Source organism: Nannobrachium achirus, assembly GCF_963921795.1.
Source record: "Nannobrachium achirus genome assembly, chromosome: 17".
Taxonomy (NCBI): domain Eukaryota; kingdom Metazoa; phylum Chordata; class Actinopteri; order Myctophiformes; family Myctophidae; genus Nannobrachium; species Nannobrachium achirus.
Genome location: NC_137824.1, coordinates 32,495,773 through 32,520,127, shown reverse-complemented (window position 1 = coordinate 32,520,127; position 24,355 = coordinate 32,495,773). Strand labels below are relative to the sequence as shown.

General features: G+C 44.3%; 1 protein-coding gene across 1 annotated transcript in view; it reads left to right on the top strand.

Moving 5' to 3' along the window:
* The window catches only part of gpc3 (glypican 3), a gene marked incomplete at both ends in the record, with an annotated part of 208,890 nt that overhangs the window by 157,132 nt on the left and 27,403 nt on the right, over positions 1-24,355 (top strand). Inside the window, one exon of the mRNA XM_080746680.1 lies at positions 20,870-21,071. Within this exon, the coding sequence (XP_080602806.1) occupies positions 20,870-21,071 (202 nt within the window). The remainder of the gene's footprint in view (positions 1-20,869; positions 21,072-24,355) is intronic.

Below are 24,355 nucleotides of genomic sequence, written 5' to 3'. Positions count from 1 at the left end.
ATATAGAAGATACCAGCCCAACACATGTCTCCAAATATGTCCCCCCCCCCCCAACTGGGAAGCCCTGGATACGTCACTGATTATGACCACCACACCACCTGTATGTTACCTCCCCCTCTGCACCATCCTTAACTTCATCTCTCTCCCCCTCGCCTCCCTCCCAGGCCAGTCCTGAGGCCCAATGCAGGGTCACCTCTCTCTCTCTCTCTCTCTCTCTCTCTCTCTCTCTCTCTCTCTCTCTCTCTCTCTCTCTCTCTCTCTCTCTCTTTCTCGCCCACAGTGCTACCTCCCTGCTGGCTGTAATTATCACACAGCCAGCTTATAAAAACCCATGCTGTCCACTCTGCCTGTGTGTGCGTGCTCGTGTGCGTATGTGTGGTGTGGTGTGGTGTGGTGTAGTGTGGTGTAGGTCAGTCTTTTTCTAGCTAGAGTTTTCTTTATTTTCCTTCTACGCTGAAAAATAAAATATTTGAATATATATTTTAAACCATGTATAAATATGATATGGTCTAGTAGTATAACAGAGACTTAAAGGGATATTTCACTTAAAAAAAAACCTTTGGGAATTTAATCGTCTAATCAGGCTTTTGGGAATACCTGGCTGGGACAGTTTTTAAGTTGCTCGATTCAATATTTAGATATTTGACACGCCACCTTCCTATACAAATACATTGTAACGTCAAACTCCAGTTTAACCATGATAGATTCATCGAAAACACCCGTCATACTTATTTACTTTTTTCATTTAAAAAAAAAAAAGGAAAATGAAAATAATTAAATACAATAGAATAATCTTTAAAATCTTTTAAATGGGGATTCGCAGCCAAATAAATATAAATTTGGGGGTCCTTCCATCCTTGACATGAAAGGTTTGAGTAACGCTGCTGTACATAGCTGCTGTATAGAGCTGTGGTGTGTACAGTACAGTACAGTTCGGAACTGCTGTATAGCTGATGTCATGGAGTCACATGTTGCCATGTAACAGGAGCCCCCCAGCCTCACACCCCCACGATTCCTAACCCCCAAAAAAGGTTATGGGGTCGCACTTCCTGTTTCCTGTTTCTGCTGGGTCATCAGGGGGTCTCTCTGCGAGGGTCACAGACCTCCTGTGTTCTTCCCCTGCCTCTCTCTCTGTTTGGATGTGTGCTGCTCCTCCTGTCAGCGTGTTCACTCTCCATACATTTATCATGCTCTCTCTCTCTCTCTCTCTCTCTCCCTCTCCTCTCTCTCTCTCTCTCTCTCTCTCTCTCTCTCTCTCTCTCTCTCTCTCTCTCTCTCTCTCTCTCTCTCTCCCTCCCTCTCTCCATCTTCTCCCATGTTTCTGTAGCTCTTTTTATCTCGTGGTCTCTCTGTCATTCTCTGTATCTCCTGTTCTCCTAGTGAGTAAACAAAGGCCTGACCTCCCCCCAAGCTGACTGACTGACTGACTAACTGGTTGTCTGTCTGTCTGTCTGTCTGTCTGTCTGTCTGTCTGTCTGTCTGTCTGTCTGTCTGTCTGTCTGTCTGACTGACTGGTTGTCTGAATGACTGGTTGTCTGAATGACTGCCTGGTCTGGTTGACTAATTGAATGACTGTATGACTGTATTTCTGGATGACTGAATGACTGGATGACAACCAGTCATCCAGTATTCATATAGGAGAATGGATCGCACACAGTGGCAAGAGTTACTTTTTCTTTATTTTATTTCATATCAGGATGAGAAACAAACGTTCGGCTATCCAGCCCTCTTCAGTGTATCTGAAACTGCAATCTGAAACCAGTCATCCAGTCATTCAGTCAACCAGTCAAGCTGGTTGCACACTGCTGCGTTTTTTCGTTGCAAAATGCATTTTTCAGGGCAAGGAGAGAGAGATAGAGAGAGCAAGGGACCCAGTTGTCCGGGAAAAATACGAAACGGGTGGCAGTGTGCAAACGTGATTGACATAACCATGAGGTTGATTTATTTATTTATGTGCTCCGAAATTCGCTTCGGATGTAAACAGACCTGCACTGCGTGACGTAACTTCCCTTAACCACAGCACTAACCTGAGGTTATTAGGTTATTATTTATTTATTTATGTGCTCCGAAATTCGCTCCTATATTCGGCCGGAAAAAAACGCAGCAATGTGCAATGACCTTCATCCAGTCAACCAGCCAGTCATTCAGTCATAAGTCAACCAGCCAGGTCATGACTGAATGACTGGCTGGTTGACTGGCTGGTAGACTGGATGACTGGATGACTGACTGACTGGCCGGCTGGCCTGTTGGCTGGCTGCCTGCAGTAGGTGTGATCATGGGATATGTTGTCGGCCTGCTGATGGGAGGGAGGGAGGGAGGGGGGAGAGGGGGGGAGGGAGGGGATCCTCAGCAACACATGACTCTGGGAACCACGGTGATAACATGACGAGGAAGAGAGCAGAGACAAGCGCAGCCTGTCTGAGGAGCACTAATCTGATTTAGCCAGCAGGAATGAGACTTTGTTAGACTCTTATATACCCCATGCACCACATTCACAGACATAATATGTCTCTATTATTTTTCCTTTGCACCGCCACAAAGGGAAAAAAGACATTGTGGGAATTGCTGTCATGCTGCAGATGTTCCTCACCGGCCGAATTAACTCGCTTTATTAATTGTTTCCATATTTGTCCCTCAGAACTTTCAGACCACATTTCCAGTGGTGGAAAGTAGCTACGTACAATTACTGTAGGCCTACTTCAGTAACTTATTACTACTATATAATATATTTTACTTCTCACTACATCTCAGAGGCAAATATTTTACTTTTTAACCAGGCCTACTTGAAAACGTAGTTAATTCACTGATTTAGATTATTAGTAGCCTACAAAACATACATTAACCACTATTGTGGTTAATGTATAGGGCTGTAATTAACAGCCCTATTGTGTTGTCTTTGGATGCGACGTGTTTGTTTTTGGAGCGGTGAAAGCGCTCCCAATAGACAGGTATGTCCGTGGGTATGTGGCTGGGTGGCTGGCTGGGTGGCTGGCTGGGTGGCTGGCTGGCCGTGTCCGTAGCCTGGCAATACCTTGAGTGGCCACACACAACACACTAGTTAAAGGAGGGGCGCTGTTTTGTGCAGGCCAGGCACACTCACCACTCACTCACAGGCACAGTTTACAGTTTACAGTTTAGGCATTTAACAACACACACAGGGTATAGCTGCTCAGATTCACCGCTCCACTTCGAACCGAGGTTTGATTTTTTTGACAAAGTTGGACATTTTGGCCGCGCATGCTCAGTAACTTCAAAACCCTGCAGAATTCACAAAAGGGTATTTTAAACTGCTTACCTTAGGTAAAAGTTAGAGAGCGTTAGTGAGTTTCTTCTGGCGATGATAGTATGCCCGTGCACATGTTCAGATGAGATCAGTTGCTGAGAGAAAAACGTGTTCAGACAGACGGACAGAGATTCCTAGAATTATAGGAGGATAATAAATTAAATATTCAAATATTTGTTGACACAGAATCAAATGTTTTATGGCCATGATTCACCAGGAGCCTGGATGGCTATGTCCAGGCTTGAAATAATTGATATAAATATTAGGAAATAGGAAATTCTATGGGAAAAATGAATGGGCTTGTACATTGTATGCTCTTGTTTCCCTCTATCTTTTCGCCATAAACAACAGAGCTCACTGTGAGTTTGTAGATTGGGTATTTCTGGAAAATGTTACCCAAGGAGTGGTTAAATGTAGGGTAAGTTATTTCATTTAATTGAAATAATAACAAAATGGGTCTATGTTCTCATAGTACTAGTTACTATAGTGTGTTTGGTCCATGTTTGGACTCCAGCCTTATCTCCTGTGAGGAGAAAAAAGATGTTTCAGTTTTGAGTGGAGTTCCTCCACCAAAACTGTTGGTTGACAAGTTTTCCTCCAATCAGAATAGAGTGAGGCCTTCCTCCAATCATGGTCGAGTGGTCGAGCCTTACGCGCACCAAGGCCTGCCCCCACTGGACGAAGGCCCCGCCTGTCACCTACATGAAAACTGAAACTTAAGTGAAATCACTTACCCTAGCTTTAAAGGACGACCTCACCCTCACTGGTCCTCACTAACGCTCATTATAATGTGGTACCGTGGTGTAAAGTAACTACAGTAAGTACATTTACTGAAGTAATGTACACTTTTGAGGTACTTTTACTTTACTGGAGCACAACTTTCAGTACTTTTAATTCTACCCACTTCAATTCTATACATTTCGGATATTTGAAAATAGCCGATCTACAAGCTTGTAGATCTGCTATTTTCAAAATATATATATACATTTGAAAACTTGGGACAAGGGACATTCTGCACAATGAGTACTTTCAAATGTTGTACTATAAGTACATTTTGATACCAATACTTTTTTACTTTTACTCAAATGCATTTTGAATTCCGGACTTCTACTTAACAGAGTATTTCTGCATTGCATTATTGATACTGTAAAAAATGTGAGTACTTTTTCCACCACAGTTTTGTCATCTGTGTCTCAGAGGAGGGCTGTGGACAGTGGACAGAAACCATCATCGATGAGGAATCCAAGCTAATAGAAACAGCAGGCTTTCTAGTCCTGGAAAGTTAGTATACTATAATGGAAGCCATTGTTCTCGTGTTAATAAAAATGAAAATAAAAAATGTGAAATCTTGTTTAAAAGAATGTCACTGGTAGGCGGGGTTCTGAACTATCCACAGACCTCCTGTGAGACACATGAGAGTATACAAATGTTTTACCATTTTGTCATGAGAATTAGTGAGGACCGATTATATGCAGAGAGGTTGAAAATGGGTGAAGTCATCCTCTAAGTAAAGAAATCATCTGTGTACTTTGTCCTCTTCTGAGCAACGGTGTTTGGGTGAATCAGCGTTGATCTGTTGCACTGTGTGCGGCTATAAAAAGGACGTAGGGCTGCATGTGCCAGACAGTCTCTGGAACTTGAGTTAAAGCTTTGAGACAATTATCTCTAACTGAGGAAACGCCATTCCAGCCAAAAATCTGAAAATCCTTTCAGATTTCAGGCCAAACTTGGAAAAATCAGGAAATGGGTCCTTCTGGATCCAATCAGAAAGGTGGCGGTTGCCGGTGGGGTGGGGTGGGGTGGGAGGGTGGTCACACGGGCCGTTTAACACGCGACCGACGGGAGAGCACCCCCCCCTCTCTGTGTTGCGTTCCGACGGGAATCCTAGGTAGGAAATGAATCTTGTCTGAGTCGGAGCTCCTGCAGCGTGACATACATACCGTGGACAGATTGAACGACGCATGTGAAGTTGGAGGGGGGGGTGGGGGGTGAGGGGGGTGAGAGAACACAGGTCCCCCCCTCCTCCTCCGCACACTTCAGATTCAATAAAAGTTGAGTAATGAGTTGGGGAAAGTGGGTGGGACCGCGGGGCGGCCCGCTTCTCCGTCACTTTCCATGAGTCACTGTGGAAAAGTGTCTCCTGTCATTTATCTCTCTGTCTCTCTCTCGCTCTCTCTTTTTCTCTCTCTCTCTCACACTCTTTCTCAGTGTCTCTTGCTCTCTCTTTGTTTCTCTCCCTTGCTCTCTCTCTATCTCTGTCTGTTTCTTGCTCTATTTCACTCTCTCAGCCTCTCCCTCTCTCTCTCTCCCTCTCTCTCAGTCTCTCGCTTTTGTGTTCTCTCTCGCTTTCACTCTCTTGGTCTCTCTCCCTCGCTCTCTCCATCTAACATTCTTCTCACTTTTACTCTCTCTCTCTCTCTCTCTCTCTCTCTCTCTCTCTCTCTCTCTCTCTCCTCTCTCCCACGGTGTCCCTCATTCATTTCTCCTCTCGCTCTCTGTCTCAGGTATGTGGGCCATTCACCACACAGCATGGCTGCTAACTTGATACATGGGCAGCCGGTCATGTGGGGATTAGCTATATGGAATGTCCATTTCCTCTATTTATCAAAGAAAACGGCCTGTGTTGAAAAGCTCTGTGTAGCTTTGTCTGCTTGAATTCATCCACGGCCTCCTGACTGACTGACCTCTGCCTGCGGCTCGGAGGAATGCTTGTGTTATACAAATAAGATCCGTAATAGCTGGGATCGGACTAGCTAAACTACAGGGATTATTTGACCACGGTCAATCTGGTCAAAAAAACAATAATCCAAAATAGCTAGAATAGCCATTCCACAGACTCACGCGTTGTGAGCTTGTCCAAAAATAAAAGAAATATAATGTATTTGTTTGTACAGAGTTGAAGTAAAGCCTGATTCATACTTTGTCGTACGACGGGTGCCTTTTTGAAAAAATAGTTTTTATAAAAAGTATTGTGTCATGCGCCAAAAATAGCCGATCTACAAACTCACAACGTGTTGCATCGCGACAGCGGAGTAGAAATGAAGACATATAACGGCACGTGTTTATTTTGCCCCTGGCAAGGAGAACTGTGCTCATTGTGCAGATGTGATTAGACAGCGAGGGCGAGATGTTTCAGATGTGACGAGCCATCGACACACTAACATTGTGAGCAGCAGCAGATTCCGTCTCGGCCAAGTCATGGTGACAACAAGTCCAGACACGTCGGTCCCCTCTGCCTGGGACGCGAGGACACAACACCACCCTGATACCAATCAACTGTCTCTGTCTCCATCCCCATGACTCATTCTGTGTGTGTGTGTGTGTGTGTGTGTGTGTGTGTGTGTGTGTGTGTGTGTGTGTGTGTGTGTGTGTGTGTGTGTGTGTGTGTGTGTGTGTGTGTGTGTGTGTGTGTGTGTGTGTGTGCCTGCGTGTGTCTCTTTCTCTCCTCTCTCTCTGTCTGTTCACTCGTTCACTTCAATCTCTGCCTTGTTTCACCTCTGTTTTCACCTCTTGCATTGGTGTTCTATTTTATAGAATATTGTTATTTATGTTTTAAAATTATTTCCATTTAATTTCTTTGCCAAAGCACTAAAATGGCAAGAAAAGACATTATTACAGCATACACATAAACCTTATCGCTACAACTATTTCCTTCTCTCATTCATCTCCAGATTTCATTTTTGTGGCGTTGTGGTTTCTCATGTGGAGCAGGTCGTTGTTGGGCCTCCAGGTCACCCAGTGGCAGAGCTCCGGTTGCAGCCGTCGTGTCGAGCAGTGACCCTGCGTGGAGTTCATGTCATGTGTGGGAGGCTGTGTGACAGACAGGCTCGCGGTCGGAGTGTCTCTGTCTGGGCCGGCCCTGCGTTGAGCAACCGGCCTCATGTTTGGGCTTTTGTGTGTGCAGCCCTTTGAGCCGATGTTTCCTCGGTGCGACGTTGACTGTGACGCGTGCTTTTTGTGTAACGTCGGGAGGTGAGGCTTTTGCGGCCTGCGGGGCGGACGCGCAGCCATCGCTGATTGCATGTTATGGTGCCGGCCCGCTCTGTCCGGCAGCTGTCGACTGAAGCCAGCTCTCCGCTCCCCGACGCGGCGGATCTTCAAGCGGCTCAAGCGAGAGAGAGCGAGAGAGAGAGCGAGAGAGAGAAAGAGACAGAGAGAGAGGAGCAGATTTCCTCTCCTAATGAGAAACATACTTGAGTATTTCTCCCCCCCCAAAAAAATGTCTCATGTATTTGCTTCCTCTCTGCTTCCTTTTCGCTTTGGGGTTTTTTGTTTTATTGCAGAAGATTGCAGCCCAGAGTGACTTGAGGTTTCTTCCTCTTGTGGTTAAATCTGGAGGCTCTTGTCGGATCATGCTGTGGCTCGAGCTGTGCCAAGAGCGCAGCGTCACTTTCGACACAAACACAACCCCACCCCCACCCCCACCCAATCCCACCCGCCCTCCGGCAAACCACAGCCATGCCAGAGGCAGGCAGCCAGTGGGCAGAAGCCACAGCACCCTGCCTGCCTGCGAGCGAGGCCCTGCCCTGCCACCCTCTTCCAGGGAGAGGCACACAGCTGGGTGCCGCGGCTCATTTGGGTCCCTGGTTCTCAGCAGGGTCTGTGACTCTGAGAGTGTACTATGGGTTTTCTCTGGGACCCTGATCTACACTGTAAAATGTGTGCAGTGTTAAGTTACAGATCCATAAGGGTCCATTTGGTCCTCTGCAATCTGGGAACCCATCGTTATATTGACTCAAGTACTATACTTAAAGGAGTATTTCACCCCCATATATGGTGGTGAGGTTTATGCCCATATATCCCTGATGTCTTCAGTATATGCCCATACAGTATATTGGAATGCCCATATATGGGTTTATTGGTTGGTTGTCACGCTCACGTCACTATGACTCAGCTATATAACCATGTGTTCCCAATGCAGCTACGCCCAAATATGGGGTGTGTTTTCTAACCTCAATGTGTTGTCATGGCATCAGGCACAAACATTCAGTCAGCTCCATATATGGGCACAAAAAATGGCTTGCCCATATATCGGCATATACTGATGACATTAGGGAAAAGAGAGCCACAGATCCGATGATCACTATGCCCCTATATGGTCAGGATATATGGGAGAATGGGACCGCAGGTGTGAGGGCCGCGTAGCAACCCGAACTCTAGATGTGAGGGTGAACCTCTAGTTACTAGAGGTTTGCCCTCAGGCGGCCTCAGAATTACTACAGGGGGTCCATCAAATCTTTGTGTGATCAAATCATCAAATTATTCCTATTTTGAGGGGAATCTCGTAGTTCGTCTATTTTAGGTAAAGAGGATTGGTGTAGAGGGATACTAGAGCAGCCTACTGTATGTACAGAGTGAAAGGTCAAGTTAATAATAATAATATATACCTATTTAGTCCCGCGAGGGAAATTTAGCATTTTCAGCCCAACTCAGCTGATTCGCCCACAAGGAGCGCGTGAGCAATTAGGGGTTAAGAGTCTTACTCAGGGACACACATCGACATTGCTACTCTGGCCTGGAATCGAACCAGGGACAACCAGGGGCTCTGGTTCCCCAGGTGGGCTGGGCTCCTTGACCATTCAGCTATGCCGCCCACCAAGTTTACTAAGTATTGACAGTTTAAGTGGTTAAATGTTGGAAAACACACATTAACCTGAGACCAACACAACACTGACGATTGTGCTGCTGTCAAACAAGTCTATGAAGCTATATGAAATCTATGAAAAGGTTCTATTTGCAACATCATTTTCTACTGTAGCTACAGTAGAAGCTGTACTGTACTGAAGCTACAGTATGTACTGTAGCTTCATCTCTCCCAGCAGGGGTTCTTGGCCTGAAAAACCTTGAAGACCCCTGCTCTAGTACTATAAAAAATCACACCCAATGTGAAGTGAGCAGTGGTCGTGCTTGCATAACGTCTTCAGACTAGGATTTGAGCCTAAGATGTACAGGCTATGCTACACACACATTTTACTATGGCAAAACGCAGAGGAAAAAGGCTACAGACACACGCACAGCCACTCTATGGAGCGGTATGTTACACACACACATTTTACTATGGCAAAACACTGAGGAAAAAGGCTACAGACACACGCACAGCCACTCTATGGAGCGGTTTACCACTGCTCAAAAAGAAAATCTGCCACAATATGCAGATTTACCCCTCCACTGTCTGTTCTCCTATGTTTAGCTGGTCGTGTCATCGCCCCCAGCGCCACCCACCAGGCCACCACTCTGCGTTGCAGACCTGACGCGTGGAACGGGAAATCAGGATTAGGAAAACAAAACAAAACAAAACAAAAACACCTCAAGTCTGGTCCTCCAGACGTTAGCACAAAGTCTATCTAAAGAAAGAAGAATGTGTTGATGTGTTTGTGGTGCACTGTTGGGACTGCATGCTGGCAGGTGGACAGTTGCACATGCTGCGGTTTGCTAAACATGGACGCCATGGCTGCTGCCAATGTTTCTCCTTGCTGCCCACACCTTTTTTTAGGTTTTGTTCGAAAATACCACATCTTTCTCTCGCTGCTTTATGATGAGGATTTACTTTCAGTCTCTTCTCTTCTCGTTCTCTTCTCGTTCTCTTCTCTTTCTCTTCTCTTTCTCTTCTCTTCTCTTCTCTTCTCTTCTCTTCTCTTCTCTTCTCTTCTCTTCTCTTCTCTTCTCTTCTCTTCTCTTCTCTTCTCTCCTCTCCACTGACTCCACTCCTCTCCACTCCACTCCAATCCTCTTCCTGTCCCAAATGCTCCGACTCCGTTGCCAAGACTCCAAACCCTGAAAAGGAATTTTAGGAGCTCAGTAAATCTGTGGAGGACTGTTGAACACGCTGACAAACAGCGTTCAGTCCATTAAAGTCCCATCAGTCACGGAGAGGAAGGGGACCAGAGCCATTTGAAATAGCTCCGCAAGCCTCAGTGTTGTTGGAGGGCCCGCGTTCTCACACCAGGTGGCGCTGAACTAGACACTAGACAGCACTCTGCAAACCTCCTGGCTGCTGCCTGCTGCTGCAGCAGCACTGCTGCATGCCAAAACACATTTTATTCCAGGGTGGTCAGAGAGCGAGCGCTCATACCAGAAGTCCAAATATTGCTTCGGATCAGCCGGGGCGTCTGTGAACCGTCTTGTTTGTCCGTCCCGGTCCGGCCTAAGTGACCAGGCTTTCAGAAATGTTGCGGTCATCCGCCATGTATGGTCTCAATGTTGGGAAAAATGAATGGAGGTTTGTTGGGGCGGCCCATGCTAGAACAAGGTGTCGTGTGTTCCCTGTCTAAACTTTAGAGTTTTGTGTCACTTGTAAAAATCCCAGATTGACTGGTCTGTATATGCGGGCCATGGAGAAGAGAACGGCGGTTGTTTATCTTGTGACTGACGTAATTCTGCGATTATCTCTGGGTTTTAATTCCTGCACTCTCTCACAGTCTGGGATCAGGCAGACATCTCTCTCTCGGCGTGACGTCTGCCGTGTAGCCAGGGGCGTCACACCAAATTCTGGGCCCTGGGTACAAGGATTCACTGCGGGCCCCCCATGAATGTTAACTATTGAAAAATAGCAGACATACAAGCTCACAGCGCGGCACCGAGTGCTGCACTGCGAGCTTGTAGATCTGCTATTTTTTGAAAAATCGTGAAAATGTGTGCCAAGAAACCTGTTTTCATGTCAGTGATGCTCAAACTTTTTCATGTGAAGGACCCCCCCCCCCATCTCAAAATATTTAGTTCCAGGGACCCCCCCAGAAGCAAAATTTTAGTTACAAATGTTCACTTAAAAAATACATATATTCAAAGATTTGCGCACATTTTCACGACTTTTCAAAAATAGCAGATCTACAAGCTCGCAGCGCGGCACTCGGTGCCGCGCTGTGAGCTTGTATATCTGCTATTTTTCAATAGCTAAAGTTACTAGGGCCCCTCCACCTTGGGCCCTGGTAACTCAGTCCCACTTTCCTACCCCTTGTGACGGCCCCTGTGTGTAGCTGACCTGGGACCGGCGAGAAGCCATATGAACTCAATTTTCTCCCACAGACAGGCAAACAACTAGAAACAACAACCAAAAAAATGCATGCTGACGTATGCAGGTAGGACGGATATCAATAAAAAACAAACAAGGGGAGAGAGAGAGAGGGGGGGAAAGATGAAAGGAGCGGTGACATGGGGAGGGAAGGAGGCTTGGAATCTGGCACATCTGTTAGCTTGGCAGGGCTCTTAATCATGTGTGATGTTCTGGAGGTGCAGAGATGGTCAGAAACAGTGGTGTAAAGTAACTAAGTATACATTTACTTAATTTTATACTTCACTTGAGTATTTCCACTTTCCAATACTTTTACTTCTGCTACTCCACTACATCTCGTATCCAAATATTACTCCACTACAATTGTTTGAAAGGTTTAGTTACTAGTTTGTAGATTTGGATTATTATTCCAAAACGTACATTAACAACTTCAGCCCATATACATTTCAGCCATTTGAAAATAGCAGATCTACAAGCTCACAATGCGTCGCGAAAAGCGACGCATTGTGAGCTTGTAGATCGGCTATTTTCAAAATATCTGCATGCACACATAATTGCACACATTTGAAAATACTTTTTGTACTTTAAGTACATTTTGATACCAATACTTTTGTACTTTTACTCAAGTACATTTTGAATTCCAGACGTTTACTTGTAGCGGAGTATTTCTACATTGCAGTATGGATACTTTTACTTAAGTATAAAATGTGAGTACTTTTTCCACCACTGGTCAGGAAGCAGCCGCTGAGGCCTGCGTGTCCAGGGTCTCATGTTGGACGTCACTGGAAAGAAGCAAAGGAAAACTGAATGTTGCAAGAGAGACACACACACACACACACACACACACACACACACACACACACACACACACACACACACACACACACACACACACACACACACACACACTTTCATTTGTGCATGCAATTCATTCATTCATTGATTCATTCATTCATTCATTCATTCATTCATTCTCCCAAGGGGGGAAATCAGTTGTCCAGAGGCAGCAGGTTTAAGGTTACAAGTTACAAAGAAGTGAGAAAAAGAAAAAAGTACTGTCGTGTACAGTAAAAAAAAGCAAGGCACAATAAAAAGAAGAATATATACATAAAGTGTCAAAAAGCTGTCACAATAAAAGAAGAATATAAACATTGATCGAGGGTCCACAGCAAATGCATGTCATTTTGGGGGTCCTTGACATGAAAAAGTGTGAGAACCACTGATTTAGAAGAAGGATTTAGAGGACATTTATTGAATCGTGTCAATGTATTCAAAGACTTGCACAAACGTTCACAACTTTTCAAAAATAGTAGCCGTGCTGTGAGCTTGTATATCTGCTATTTTTGTCTCCACCAGCCGAAGGCATGGGGGAGAGTATGTTTTCCCCTTCGTCCGTCCGTGTGTCCGTCCGTGCGTGCGTCCGTCCGTCCGTGTGTGTGTCCTCGCAGTTTGTGTGCAGCTAATCTCAGTCGCCGTTGGCCCGGTTGCTGCCAAAGTGAGCACACACATTCCCTGGATGCCAATCTAGAACCTCTGCCCTAAATTTTTCAAATGGGCTTTTTCTAGCGCCACCTAGTGGCCGATGTTTGCGAGACACATTTCTGTGCACTACTCTTACAGATTTTGTCCAAAAATCCTACAAATCGGTAGGCAATATCTCGACAGTCATGTGATCGACACGGATCTGTCCGATTTTTCATATTACATCCTGATTGGCTAAGATTGGCTTCCAAAGTTTGTAGGATTGAGCCGTTTTGAACAAAATGCCTCAAATCACAAACGCAAAGCGCAATTATCATGAAATCGCGCACACACGTTCCCACTAGGCCGAGGAAGAAATGCCACTTAATTTTTTTTAAATCAGCCTCATGGTGGCGCTATAACAGCCGATTTGTGGTTTTACCTATAACTCCACCGATCAGTTTCAAACTTTGTAAACGCACTCCCTAGAGGCTAAGGCTAAACCTTTTCCCTGCATTTTTCACATCAGCCTTTTATAGCGCCACCTTTGGGCCGACTTATGTAAAACACATTTTTGGATATTACTCCTTCAGATTTTCTCCAAAAATAACACAAATCGGTACACAGTATCTCTATAGTCATGTGATCAAGTCTGATCCGTCTGATATTTCATATTCCATCCTGATTGGCTAATATTAGCTTCCAAAGTTTGCAGGATTGCACCGTTTTTGAACAAAATGCCTCAAATCATTAACGCAGCTTGCGATTACCATGAAATTTGCCACACATATTCCCACTATGTCAAGGAACAAATGCTACCCTTTTCACATTGGCCTGTTATAGCGCCACCAGCAGGTAGACTTTAGCAAAACACATTTTTGAAACACAATGCTTCAAATCATGCATGCATCGTCCGATTGCCATGAAAGGTCTAAGGTGAAGAACATATGCCACCCTTTTTACATTGGCCTATTATACAGTAGCACCACCAGGACGCACAGCCTGGTGGAGACCTGTGCTCGGAAGAGCACTGCTTCTAGTTTAATAGTTAAATCATAAGGTAATGGTTAAAGTGGTTCAACTCTAACATGACACATCATAGGCATACTCTGTTACAGGTAAAAGGCCTTTATTCAAATAATCTGTAAAAGTACAAACCTGGCATCAAAACATACTTACAGGACTAAAGTAAAAGTATTCATTATGTATGGCCCAAGCCATTTCACATTTTGTTTTATCAGAATGTTTACAATATTTGCCTTTCAGTTGTAGTGGAGTACTACAGTACTATGGAAATATAGTCAAGTGAAGTAAATGTACCTCAAAACAGTACTTGACTAAATGTACCACCACTGGAAAGCCGACCTCAATTCTGCAGTGCTGCATGTTGTAAGGCAGTAATATAGCAATAGCATACAGTCATGGGCGACTAAAGTGTTGTGAGAAACTCTCGTTTCTCCGCACACTTTTCATGTTTCCCTAAATCTTTGGCAACATCTCGTTGATTTTAATATGCGGCGGCCATTGTCTTTGACACTTTGCTGCACTCCACCCGTTCATTTTTGGTCAAGAAGAATTTAAAGCTCCTCAGTAAAAACAGATTTACAGCTCTTGGACATTTGTGTGTAATTTATGAGTTGATTAGTTTACCACAGTTCTCAATAAACAGTATTCCCGTATGTGTTGCACAACATACGCTTCTGAAAGTCACTGGGAAAATATCTGCAGAAAACACACAGCTGCAAATTACAGCATGGTGGCAAAACTGGATTGAAACGCTGAGCTAAATTATATTTGAATAATTATTAAGAGCAAACCTTTGTTCAGTAACCAAATGTATGTATTGAAATGATGTTAAGTCCCATTTGAGAAGTCCACTGCCTTTGACTCCAAGAGCAAGTTTTGGATCAGGCAGAGTTATTCATAATTTAAAGTCTGGATTCGATAAAAAATGTTGTACAGTCTGTCTTCAGTGATCTTATATCACTTATACTGTTGGATCCATGTTACTGTATTGTTCAACACAGCTTGCTTACTATAACAAACAGACTCTCTCTCTCTCTCTCTCTCTCTCTCTCTCTCTCTCTCTCTCTCTCTCTCTCTCTCTCTCTCTCTCTCTCTGTCTCTCTCTCTTTCTCTGTCTCTCTCTCTCTCTCTCTGTCTCTCTTTCTCTTGCTTCAACTCAACTTAACTTTATTATCGAACTTTATTATCGTATCGCAGGTTTAGACGTGAAAAAGAAATGGCTGAAATTCTTTGTTGTACAGGCTCCATAATTGTAGTTTCATGAAAGTGGGAAAGAAATAGAGAAAAACTAAAAATAATAAACAGGCCAGATAAGTGAGGCCTTTTCCACCAAAATAACCTTGGTAGAGAAAGAGACCCGAAACGGTTCTTTGCCGGTCGAAAAGTGCCCACAGAGCAGTGTGAAATATACATAAGCTGCATGTTTAAAATAGCGATGAATGGGGCAGTTAAAATAGCAACAGATGTAGTAAGAAATATGTACTGTACATAAGGTGGTTTAAAGGAAAATATCAATGTAAGAAACCAGCTACTGTATGTACAAAATATTAACTTAAAAAATCTTTTTTAGTGACTTTAGACATTGTCAGATGATACTTGAATGTGTCCTTAGCATACTGCTCAAGTGGAGCAAGCTTTTGACCATTAATGTGGACAGAGTTGTTGACTTCTTCATTCTAATCAATGATGCTCATGCTGCACTGGTGCTCAACCTGTGGCCTGCGAAGATATTGCTAGTGGGCCCCCAAATAATTGGCAAAATACTACTTTGTAATGATGATATAACGTTACTATTAAAAAGTAAAACCAATAAAATGAGACCTTAAAAAGTATACTGCATAGGTTCCAAATTTCTAAGCCGCAACACAATCGATTGATTGATCATTAAAATAAACATACTCTGAAAATGTGGTGAGATCAGTGTTCATCGCCATGCTGGCTTGTGGTGGACATTCTTGTATAGACATACAAAATGAGTGGACAATAATATTACCAGAAAAACATAAAAAGCTAGCCCTGAACCATAACAGGTCTGTAACTGAGAGAGTGTTCAAGTGGAACCATTTGGTTCCATTTGTATGCTCAGAGTTAAGGGGGTCCTTGCAAACAAAACATGAGAACCACTTTTACTGGTGGACTCCTAATGAGCCATAGTGTCATCATAGTAATGTCATACATGTTCTGAAGAAAACCTGGAGACTTGACATTCAGTAATTGGGTCTTATGATCAAAACATTATAATAGTGTGTAAAACAGAAAATCTAAAATTTGCCACGGACAAGGCCTACAGTAGTCTTTGCCACGGACATATACTGATGACCCCTGGGTGAGATGAGTGGGCTATGAATGCTTTCGAGCTTTTCAAGTGGGCCCTGATCCAGAAAAGAAACCACTGATATACTGCATATAGTATAGAGAAACAATTATCCTGTGTGATGGAATGTAGCTTCTGGACAGCCGGGCGACAGGTGGGCTCAGTCCTTGTTCAACAGGCTGATGATAGCCAGGTGGAAACGGTTCAGAAATCAGACGGTATGGCTTTGGATACATAGGTAGAGGTAGTTGCCTGGTTGTGATCGTGGCAGCAGCGTGAACAGATTATGACTAGGGTGGCGACTGGCGAGTGTCCTTGATGATCTCTCTGCACAGTCTTGACTCTGCAAAGCTAAAGTGCAGTAACTACGCAAAGAATTAAACTGATACAAATGCATTCAAGTGTTTCAACAGGCCAGCCTAAAGGGTTATTGCTATACAAGTGATATTACGCTGATTTGACCTTTGAGACAAATTAAATCACACCCAGTGTGAAGTGAGCTGTGTCTTTGAGTAGTTAATTCCATTAAGCTATATATGAATTCTTGTGTTGTCCATTAATTTCAAGGCTGCTCAACAGTGCCACTTGGTCACCCAGTGGTATTGCAGCTTGTGCATGAGGCCATCCTCATACGGACATACATACTATACATACATACATACCTACACACTCAGTCACTGTTGGAGCGCTGAGACACCGCTCAAAAGGTAAATGTGTCCTAACGTGTAGTTACTACACTTTGGCTTTGTAGGGCACAGTGCTTCTAATATATTTATATTATAGGGATGGAATTAACTCATTTCTAGCCGATCCCGAGTATATTCGTGAAAAATACTCAAGTATTTAGAGTGCCGATCCCGAGTATACTCGCGAAAAATATTCATCATCATCACGGATCCACGTGCACAAAATAGTAATCCCATAACATGGAGGCCGACGACCGATTTCATCTTTAACTCATCTGGTGCCGATCCCGAACTAGTTCGGCTTTATTTCAATCCAATACAATCTTTTTTTTATTAATTCACTTACCCCGAGCTGCTTGTAGAGTCGTGGGTGGTCCTGGCTCGCTAGCCGCTAGCCAGCTAGCCGTTCTACTCTGTCCGACGATATATTCCATTAAAAATGGTTTAAAATACATTTTTGAGCTCCCCAATGTTCACCCGATGTTCGGCGCCGCTTCCGATGAGTACACGAGGTGTGCCGATCCCGAAGTAGTTCGGCTTTATTTAATTAAATGAATAAAATGATAAGAGGCCTTCTGAAGCCTGGCTTGATTTTTGTAGCTACTAGCCGAAAGCTAACAACGTCCCGGCCGGCCGTAATTTGCGAACGCAATCGCCAATCTCCGCCTAATCCAATGAAAGGCCGCATCTTTAAAGCTTATATCTCTTTTTTGTGTTTTAGGAAAGCGGCGCGAGGTTTATTTACGGCGAAATCGACCAAAAATGATCTTTTAGATGACAAAATGGGGAATAGCCATTCTGTTAGCATCTTCATCCGGGACATTTTCATGCCGCGCTCGAACGTGAGCACGTCAGGTCCTGGAAGCTGAAGTCCTGGAAGCTAAAGCGCTCGCCTATGAGAGATGCGCTGGCATTCTTTGGCCCCTAGAGGGCGCTGGCGCTCAAAGAGTTAATGTCCATTATCTCCAAACAACACTTTTAAAGCCACGGATGGCATTAGATTCTCGCTACAAAAACATAATAACAAAGGCAATCGATCGGCCATTTTAGGATCGGCATGGGATGACGACCGCTCCCGTTGAATGACATCTTGACGTCAACCCGGAAGTGTTTTACGCAATGGACTTCTGGCCCTTCAAATAAGACAATGGATGCGTATAGGAGCTGTGAGCGGCACGCTAGACATTTAACCCGTTCATGTCTGGAGCACTAAATGGGTTAAGAGCACATCCGATGCCCTCTCTATCTTTCTCTCTCTCTCTCTCTCTCTCTCTCTCTCTCTGTCTCTCTCTCTCTCTCTGTCTCTCTCTCTCTCTCTCTCTCTCTCTCTCTCTCTCTCTCTCTCTCTCTCTCTCTCTCTCTCTCTCTCTTCGGGTGGAAACCGTGTTGTTGAATCCAATTTGGTTAATGTTTCATTGGTTCAATATTTATAAAAGCCACAGACAGACTGAACTACTTTCACTTTCTCATATTTTTCAAAAATAGCAAATGTACGTAGGCTCACAACACAACACGCCGCCATGTGATGTGTTGTGAGATTTTAGCAAAAAAAAAAAAAAAAAAAGGAAATATGGAGATAAAAGGTTTCTGTCCTCTTGCCTGCATGAATCGATCCCATCTGACAACCTCAGGGTACCTCAGTGACACTGGTGATCTGAATGCCCCACCCCCCGCCTCGCTCCGCTGTGACCAAACTCTCTGCGATGTTGATTGATGTGCACTTGAGAGGAATTCTTTGTGTTTGTGTTACTGTATCTGTGTTGCCCAGAGACGAACCGCTGAAGACAATGCCGCTGGCCAACATCAACACGATCCCATCAGGCTTCTCATCCCAGGGATTTAGTTTCTACCATTAAATTACATGGAGCCACTACCACAGTCACTCACTCCCCACTCTGAATGAATCACATTGGGATGAAAATAACATTTCTGGCACCGATGCACAAACTGTTTTCCCTCTACATGGCCAGTGGCGTCAGTTCATAAAAAGCTAAGGTATGGAAACATGACTGGTGTCTTGCACGCTCGTGAAGGCGCGCGTGCAAGACACCAGTCATGTTGCCATACCTTAGCAACAGGCATGATACAATTAATTTAAGAAGTACATTTTATTTTTTCTTGGGCTGGATATGACAGCCTGGAAGCGTTGTTCAAGTGCATTGCACCTGTGCAGCTGACTGCGGAACCTGGGAATATACCATTTTGTCAAAATGGGGAGAATAAAAGTGTGGAGAATATAATTATAATACCTTGTTAAAGTGACCATTTTGTAACATTTTGCATTTGTAGTTATTTTACTGTAATTAACAACATAATAACCAGCACAGATAGACAAAGAGACATTCATGGATTTATATTTAAAAGTAACTTTTATTTTCCCCCCTGAACCCAAGGTATGGCAGCTGCATACTCCTGCCATACCCAATTGACGCCCCTGTGCATGGCGATTCTAATTCCAGTATGGTAAATACCAATGTTTTCTTTCTTTTTTTTCTTTTTTTTGGGTCGTGCCATGCTTTCCCCTGGAATTCCCCTGTTAAGCTGTTACAATAATAATGCAGAATGTCTTTTGCGACGTGGAATCCCCTGTATAGATTTTCATTAAAACTGAATTCCCCAACTTCTTTTGGGCAGAGAACTGTATACACAATAATGCGTTCATTGTGTTCATTTACAGTAACTGTGAGTGTAAAATGTGACCCAAATTTAGTTAACCACTTAAACCCTCTAGCCTTAGAGATACAGACTTGAGTTACAACCGGACCACTTTTTTTCCATCTACACAAAATCTCTTCGCCAAAAATAGCCATTCTACAAGCTCAAAACCAGCCACGTTGCGATGGGTTTTGAGCTTGTAGATCGGCTATTTTATCGGCTATTATTTTCGTGAATGTTCCCCCCAGAATGGGCATGATGCTGGGGTTCAATTGGTTATTTGCAGTGGTAGGAAAAAAGTACTCACATTCTTTCAAAATGTAGTCGAGTAAATGTATGAAAGTATTTAAAATTTTACCAAGTACCAAAAGTAAAAGTACAAAATGTTTGAAAACAGCAGATTTACAAGCTCACAACGCGTTGTGATGCAACACGTTGTGAGCTTGTAGATCGGCTATTTTCAAATAGCCTAGGTATAAAATAGGGCTAAAGTGGTTTGTAATATCTTTATTATTTATCATTTATATCTGCAAAGTAGTAACTAAAGTCTTCAAATAAATGTAGTGGAGTAAAAAGTACAATATTTGGATCCAAGATTTTTGGAAATACTCAAGTAAAGGACAAATACCTAAAAACTGTACTTACAGTACTTAAGTAAATGCACTTAGTTACTTTACACCACTGCCGGTAGCTCATACTTGACACACCATGCTGAGACAGTCCAAGTGAAGAGGTAGGCCTACACTGATTCTCAAAGTGGAGTCCTTGGACCCCCCCAGGTGTTTTTTGGTGGGTTCTAGGAGGTCCCCAGCAAGATTACTTGAAGCTGTGATGACACAGGGGAAAAAAAGATAAATCAGGCTATCTTGTTGGCTAATATTGTTGATGACGTCACGGCACGCCTCTACTGTACTTCACTGTATGTACTGTACTGTCGGTCAGCTGGTCCGTCTCCCCTTGACCACACTATGAAGGACTGATGTACTGTATATTGGTTGGATGATTTTGATGTTATATTAAAGTGGGAGGGACAAGGGCGTAACAGTTGGCACCGCTCAAATAGGAACAAGGACTGACAGATAGGCCTACAGAGATATTTGCAAGTGTGGCCCGCGTCAGGCAAAGCACATTTTGCAATTTCCAATTGCATCTTTCTGTATCTGTCCTATGTTTCATACTGTGATAATGCCATGACAACTGAATTTCCCTTGCAAGATCACTAAAGTTCTCTTTCTGTCTGTCTGTCTGTCTGTCTGTCTGTCTGTCTGTCTGTCTGTCTGTCCGTCTACCACAACACAGATCAAATCTAATTCCACAGAAGTATCACAGAAGCATTCAAAAACTGAGGGAGGCAACCGTCATGGCCATCATGCGAGACCACACTTATCGTGATTCTGATACTATTGCCTTTCTCCACTTCCTGTTTGCTCTGACAGCTGCTGCGTCTGGTGACGGTGCCCGAGAAGCGCTGGAGAGCCCGGTCGCGTGGAGGAGGAGCAGGAGGAGGAGGAGGAGCGGAGCGATGGAGCGACGAGGAAGAAGGCTTTGAGAGCGGCGACTGTGATGATGAGGATGAGTGCAGCGGGGTGTCAGGGCTAGGCCCGCCTCCGAGACGCAAACGCTTACGCATCTTCGCAGGTCAGACACACTTACAGTACTCATTCCATAATCCCTATAACTCTACAGTATTGCAGGGGTTAACCAAAAAAATAAAAAGATTTGCGATCCCACCGTCAGTGTCCCGTGACCCCATGTGGGGTTGCGTAACACTGACGGTGGGGTTGCGACTTTTATTTATTTAACCATAATTGAAACCCCCACATAGCCCTGGGCTTGACACATTAAATGTGTGGGAAAATGCGCACAAAACGTGCTCATTTACAGTATGTGCACATTCGGTCCGGCCTTAGGTTGGGGTCATGAGTCAATGGATGCATTATTTTGGGATCGTGGGCTGAAAAGTTTGTGAACCCATGCTGTACTTAACTGTTCTCTGCATTTATAGATAGATATATATTTATTGTTCTGTAGTTTTTTCTGCGGCTTTGCTTCTCCCCCAAAACCCTATAGCGTCCCAATTCTGGGGGCGAACATCCAGCTAAAATAAATGATCTACAATTTGCAACACGTTGCGTTGAGTTGCTAAACATTGCAATGCTGTGCCGGCCGGGTTGCGAGCTTGTAGATTGGTGATTTTCTGCAAAGATATTTTGTGTAATATGGGAAAACATGAGGGGGCCTGGTAAAGAGTGGTCCACTTCAAGCTAGCTGAGAAATCCTTCCAGATTTACATGGATAACTGAAATCACGTTCAATCAAGTAGCCTTTCTGAGACGAGGCTGTGAGGAAAAACACGCGCGGGCGCTCGCCACCCTGGAAACCAGACGAATCTGCCAATGCTAAATCCTTTTTCCTCAATACATGTTTTGTATTTTAGTCTGGGCGATGCCAGGCTAGGCGCTATATAGCTCGCTGTTAAGCTGTTTACTCTTAAACTCAACTTCTTAACCTCTAAACTGAAGCTGTTTTCTTTAAGATTAGATGACTCTTGGTCGTGAAAAGGTTGGGCTTCTTTCACAGTGAGTCACAGCGACCCCCCCCCCCCCCCCCCCCCCCCCCCCCCCCCCACACACAGACACATGCACACGCATGCACGCACACACACACACACACACACACACACACACACACACACACACACACACACACACACACACACACACACACACACACACACACACACACACAATACACAGCTACTAGTGTGCAGAGCCAGGGCAGTGTTTACATGACGACTGTACATGTTGACACCACCGTGACACTATGCAGCCAGAGACGTGACACTTCCTCAGGTAGCAAACCTTGACTCAACCTCTCGACCCGCCCGCCGTCTGTCAATCCCCCTGGCGCTGCATGGGCTGAGCTGAGAAGGAAAAAAAACACAAGAAAAAAGAACGACTGACGCTGGTGCTCCTCCGAAAGGCAAACAAGGAACAAATCGTCGGCGTTCGGCGGAAACCTTGTATGTCCAAAACGGTTCGTTTTGTATTTATCATTTTGAAAATGATTTAAACTAGTGAAAATACCTGATCTGCAAGCACACAACGCCTCGCACCGCAAGGCGTTGTGTGCTTGTAGATCTGCTATTTTCACTAGTTTTGCGCGACAGCCTTGTATGATGAAGCAGGGCTTTACATTACGAAAAACCTACAAATCCGAAACGTGGAGATACGAGGTTTCTGCCCGACGGTGACGAAATGAAGCTACAAACTGCCGACAAGAAAAGAAACCAAACAGAGAACATGGTCAGGGGAGCGGGGAACAAGGAGGATCATCGCGTCGGGACGCCGGCCACAAAGCCCCCGGCAGCTGAGCAAACATCAGCGGAGGGAGCTGTGCTCCTGTCAGGGATGTTGGGGCCACAGATCCAGGCTCAGCTCGGTGGGAAGCGAGAGCAGAAGCCCGGGGTTAAGACAGGAATCCCGCAGGTCCAACACTTCCAGCGGGCTGACGCCCTCTTCCTCAATGCACAGACTGTTCACCTCTGCTCCAGTGCTGTGGCCTGATCCTGTTATCCGACGATTAAATGGATAAAACACTGGCAGTAATTCCACATCCGTTTTTTCAACTCACTGGAATGACCAACTGATGGACTTGAACATGCATGGCATTGTATTGGTATATGGAATATGCAGAAGTCGATTTGCTTCCCTTTTCCCAAATAACTGGGGGGTCACGGACCCCACTGGTTAGGGATCTGTAGTCACTTCTTTAGGTCAATTCAAGACAATGGTTTCTAACACTTTTGTTTTAGATTGTAACTGCTTTAATTAATATCTGTTTTAGTCTCTTGAATATTTTATTTATATTATATTCCGTCTTCTGATTTATATTTTAATATTGCTGTATGTAAATGTATATTGCTGTTGATCATTGTATTGCAAATGAGGGCCTGACCCTCAATTATACTTATAAATTCAAGTTATGAATGAATGAATGAATGAATGAATGAAGGAGTGAATGAATGAATGAATGAATGAATGAATGAATGAATGAACAGTCGGTCCTGTCCCATAGCCTGGATTGGCTGTTGGTTGGTTGGTTACAAGGGCTACAATCGTGACTCGGCATCCCCGGTTATGAACCAGTGCACTATGTATTACACCTTAGATACTATTCAAGCTTTGAGTCTGGATTTATAGAATGTGCAGTTAGACATAGTCAAATGTCAAATGTACCGTAAATACAAATTTTTGTATATGAAGTATCGATTTGAGCAAGGATTTGTTTTATTTGGTTTTTCCTCTTGTTTTCTTATTGTGTTGTTTATTGTCCATGTCCTTGTTTATCTAACTATCTATCCATCTATCCATCCATCCATCCATCCATCCATCCATCCATCCATCCATCTATGTGCGTGCGTGCGTGCGTGCGTGCGTGCCTGCCTGCGTGCGTGCATTGTGTGTCAGTCAGCATACAAATGCCTGTGTGTGTGGGTGTGCATGCGTGTGGGTGTCAATGTGCACATGAAGCCTGTTTGTACCTGTTTGTGCACAAGGAGCCAGTCATGTTTGCAGACCTTGGCAGGGTCTGCTGAGCTCATTGACAGCTCCACAGATAGGGGCTGATAGCCTGTGATGACGCAATAAAACGCCGACCCCCCCTGACCCGTGGTCCCTTTTTGGTCAAACAGGGTTCAAAGGTCAGGCCTAACGGGGAGGGGCCTTGTCTGTGTGAGATGAACGAGACGGATCTGGTTTCAACAAGAGGACTGAGGAGGGTCTGCTGAGAACCAGGCCTTTTCCCAGGAACACCCCCCCCCCCCAATCCAACCTGTGTGAAACCACCAGTGGTGGAAAAAGTACTGTTACTTGAGTAAAAGTATACTGCAATGTAAAAATAGTCTAAATACATTTTGAAAC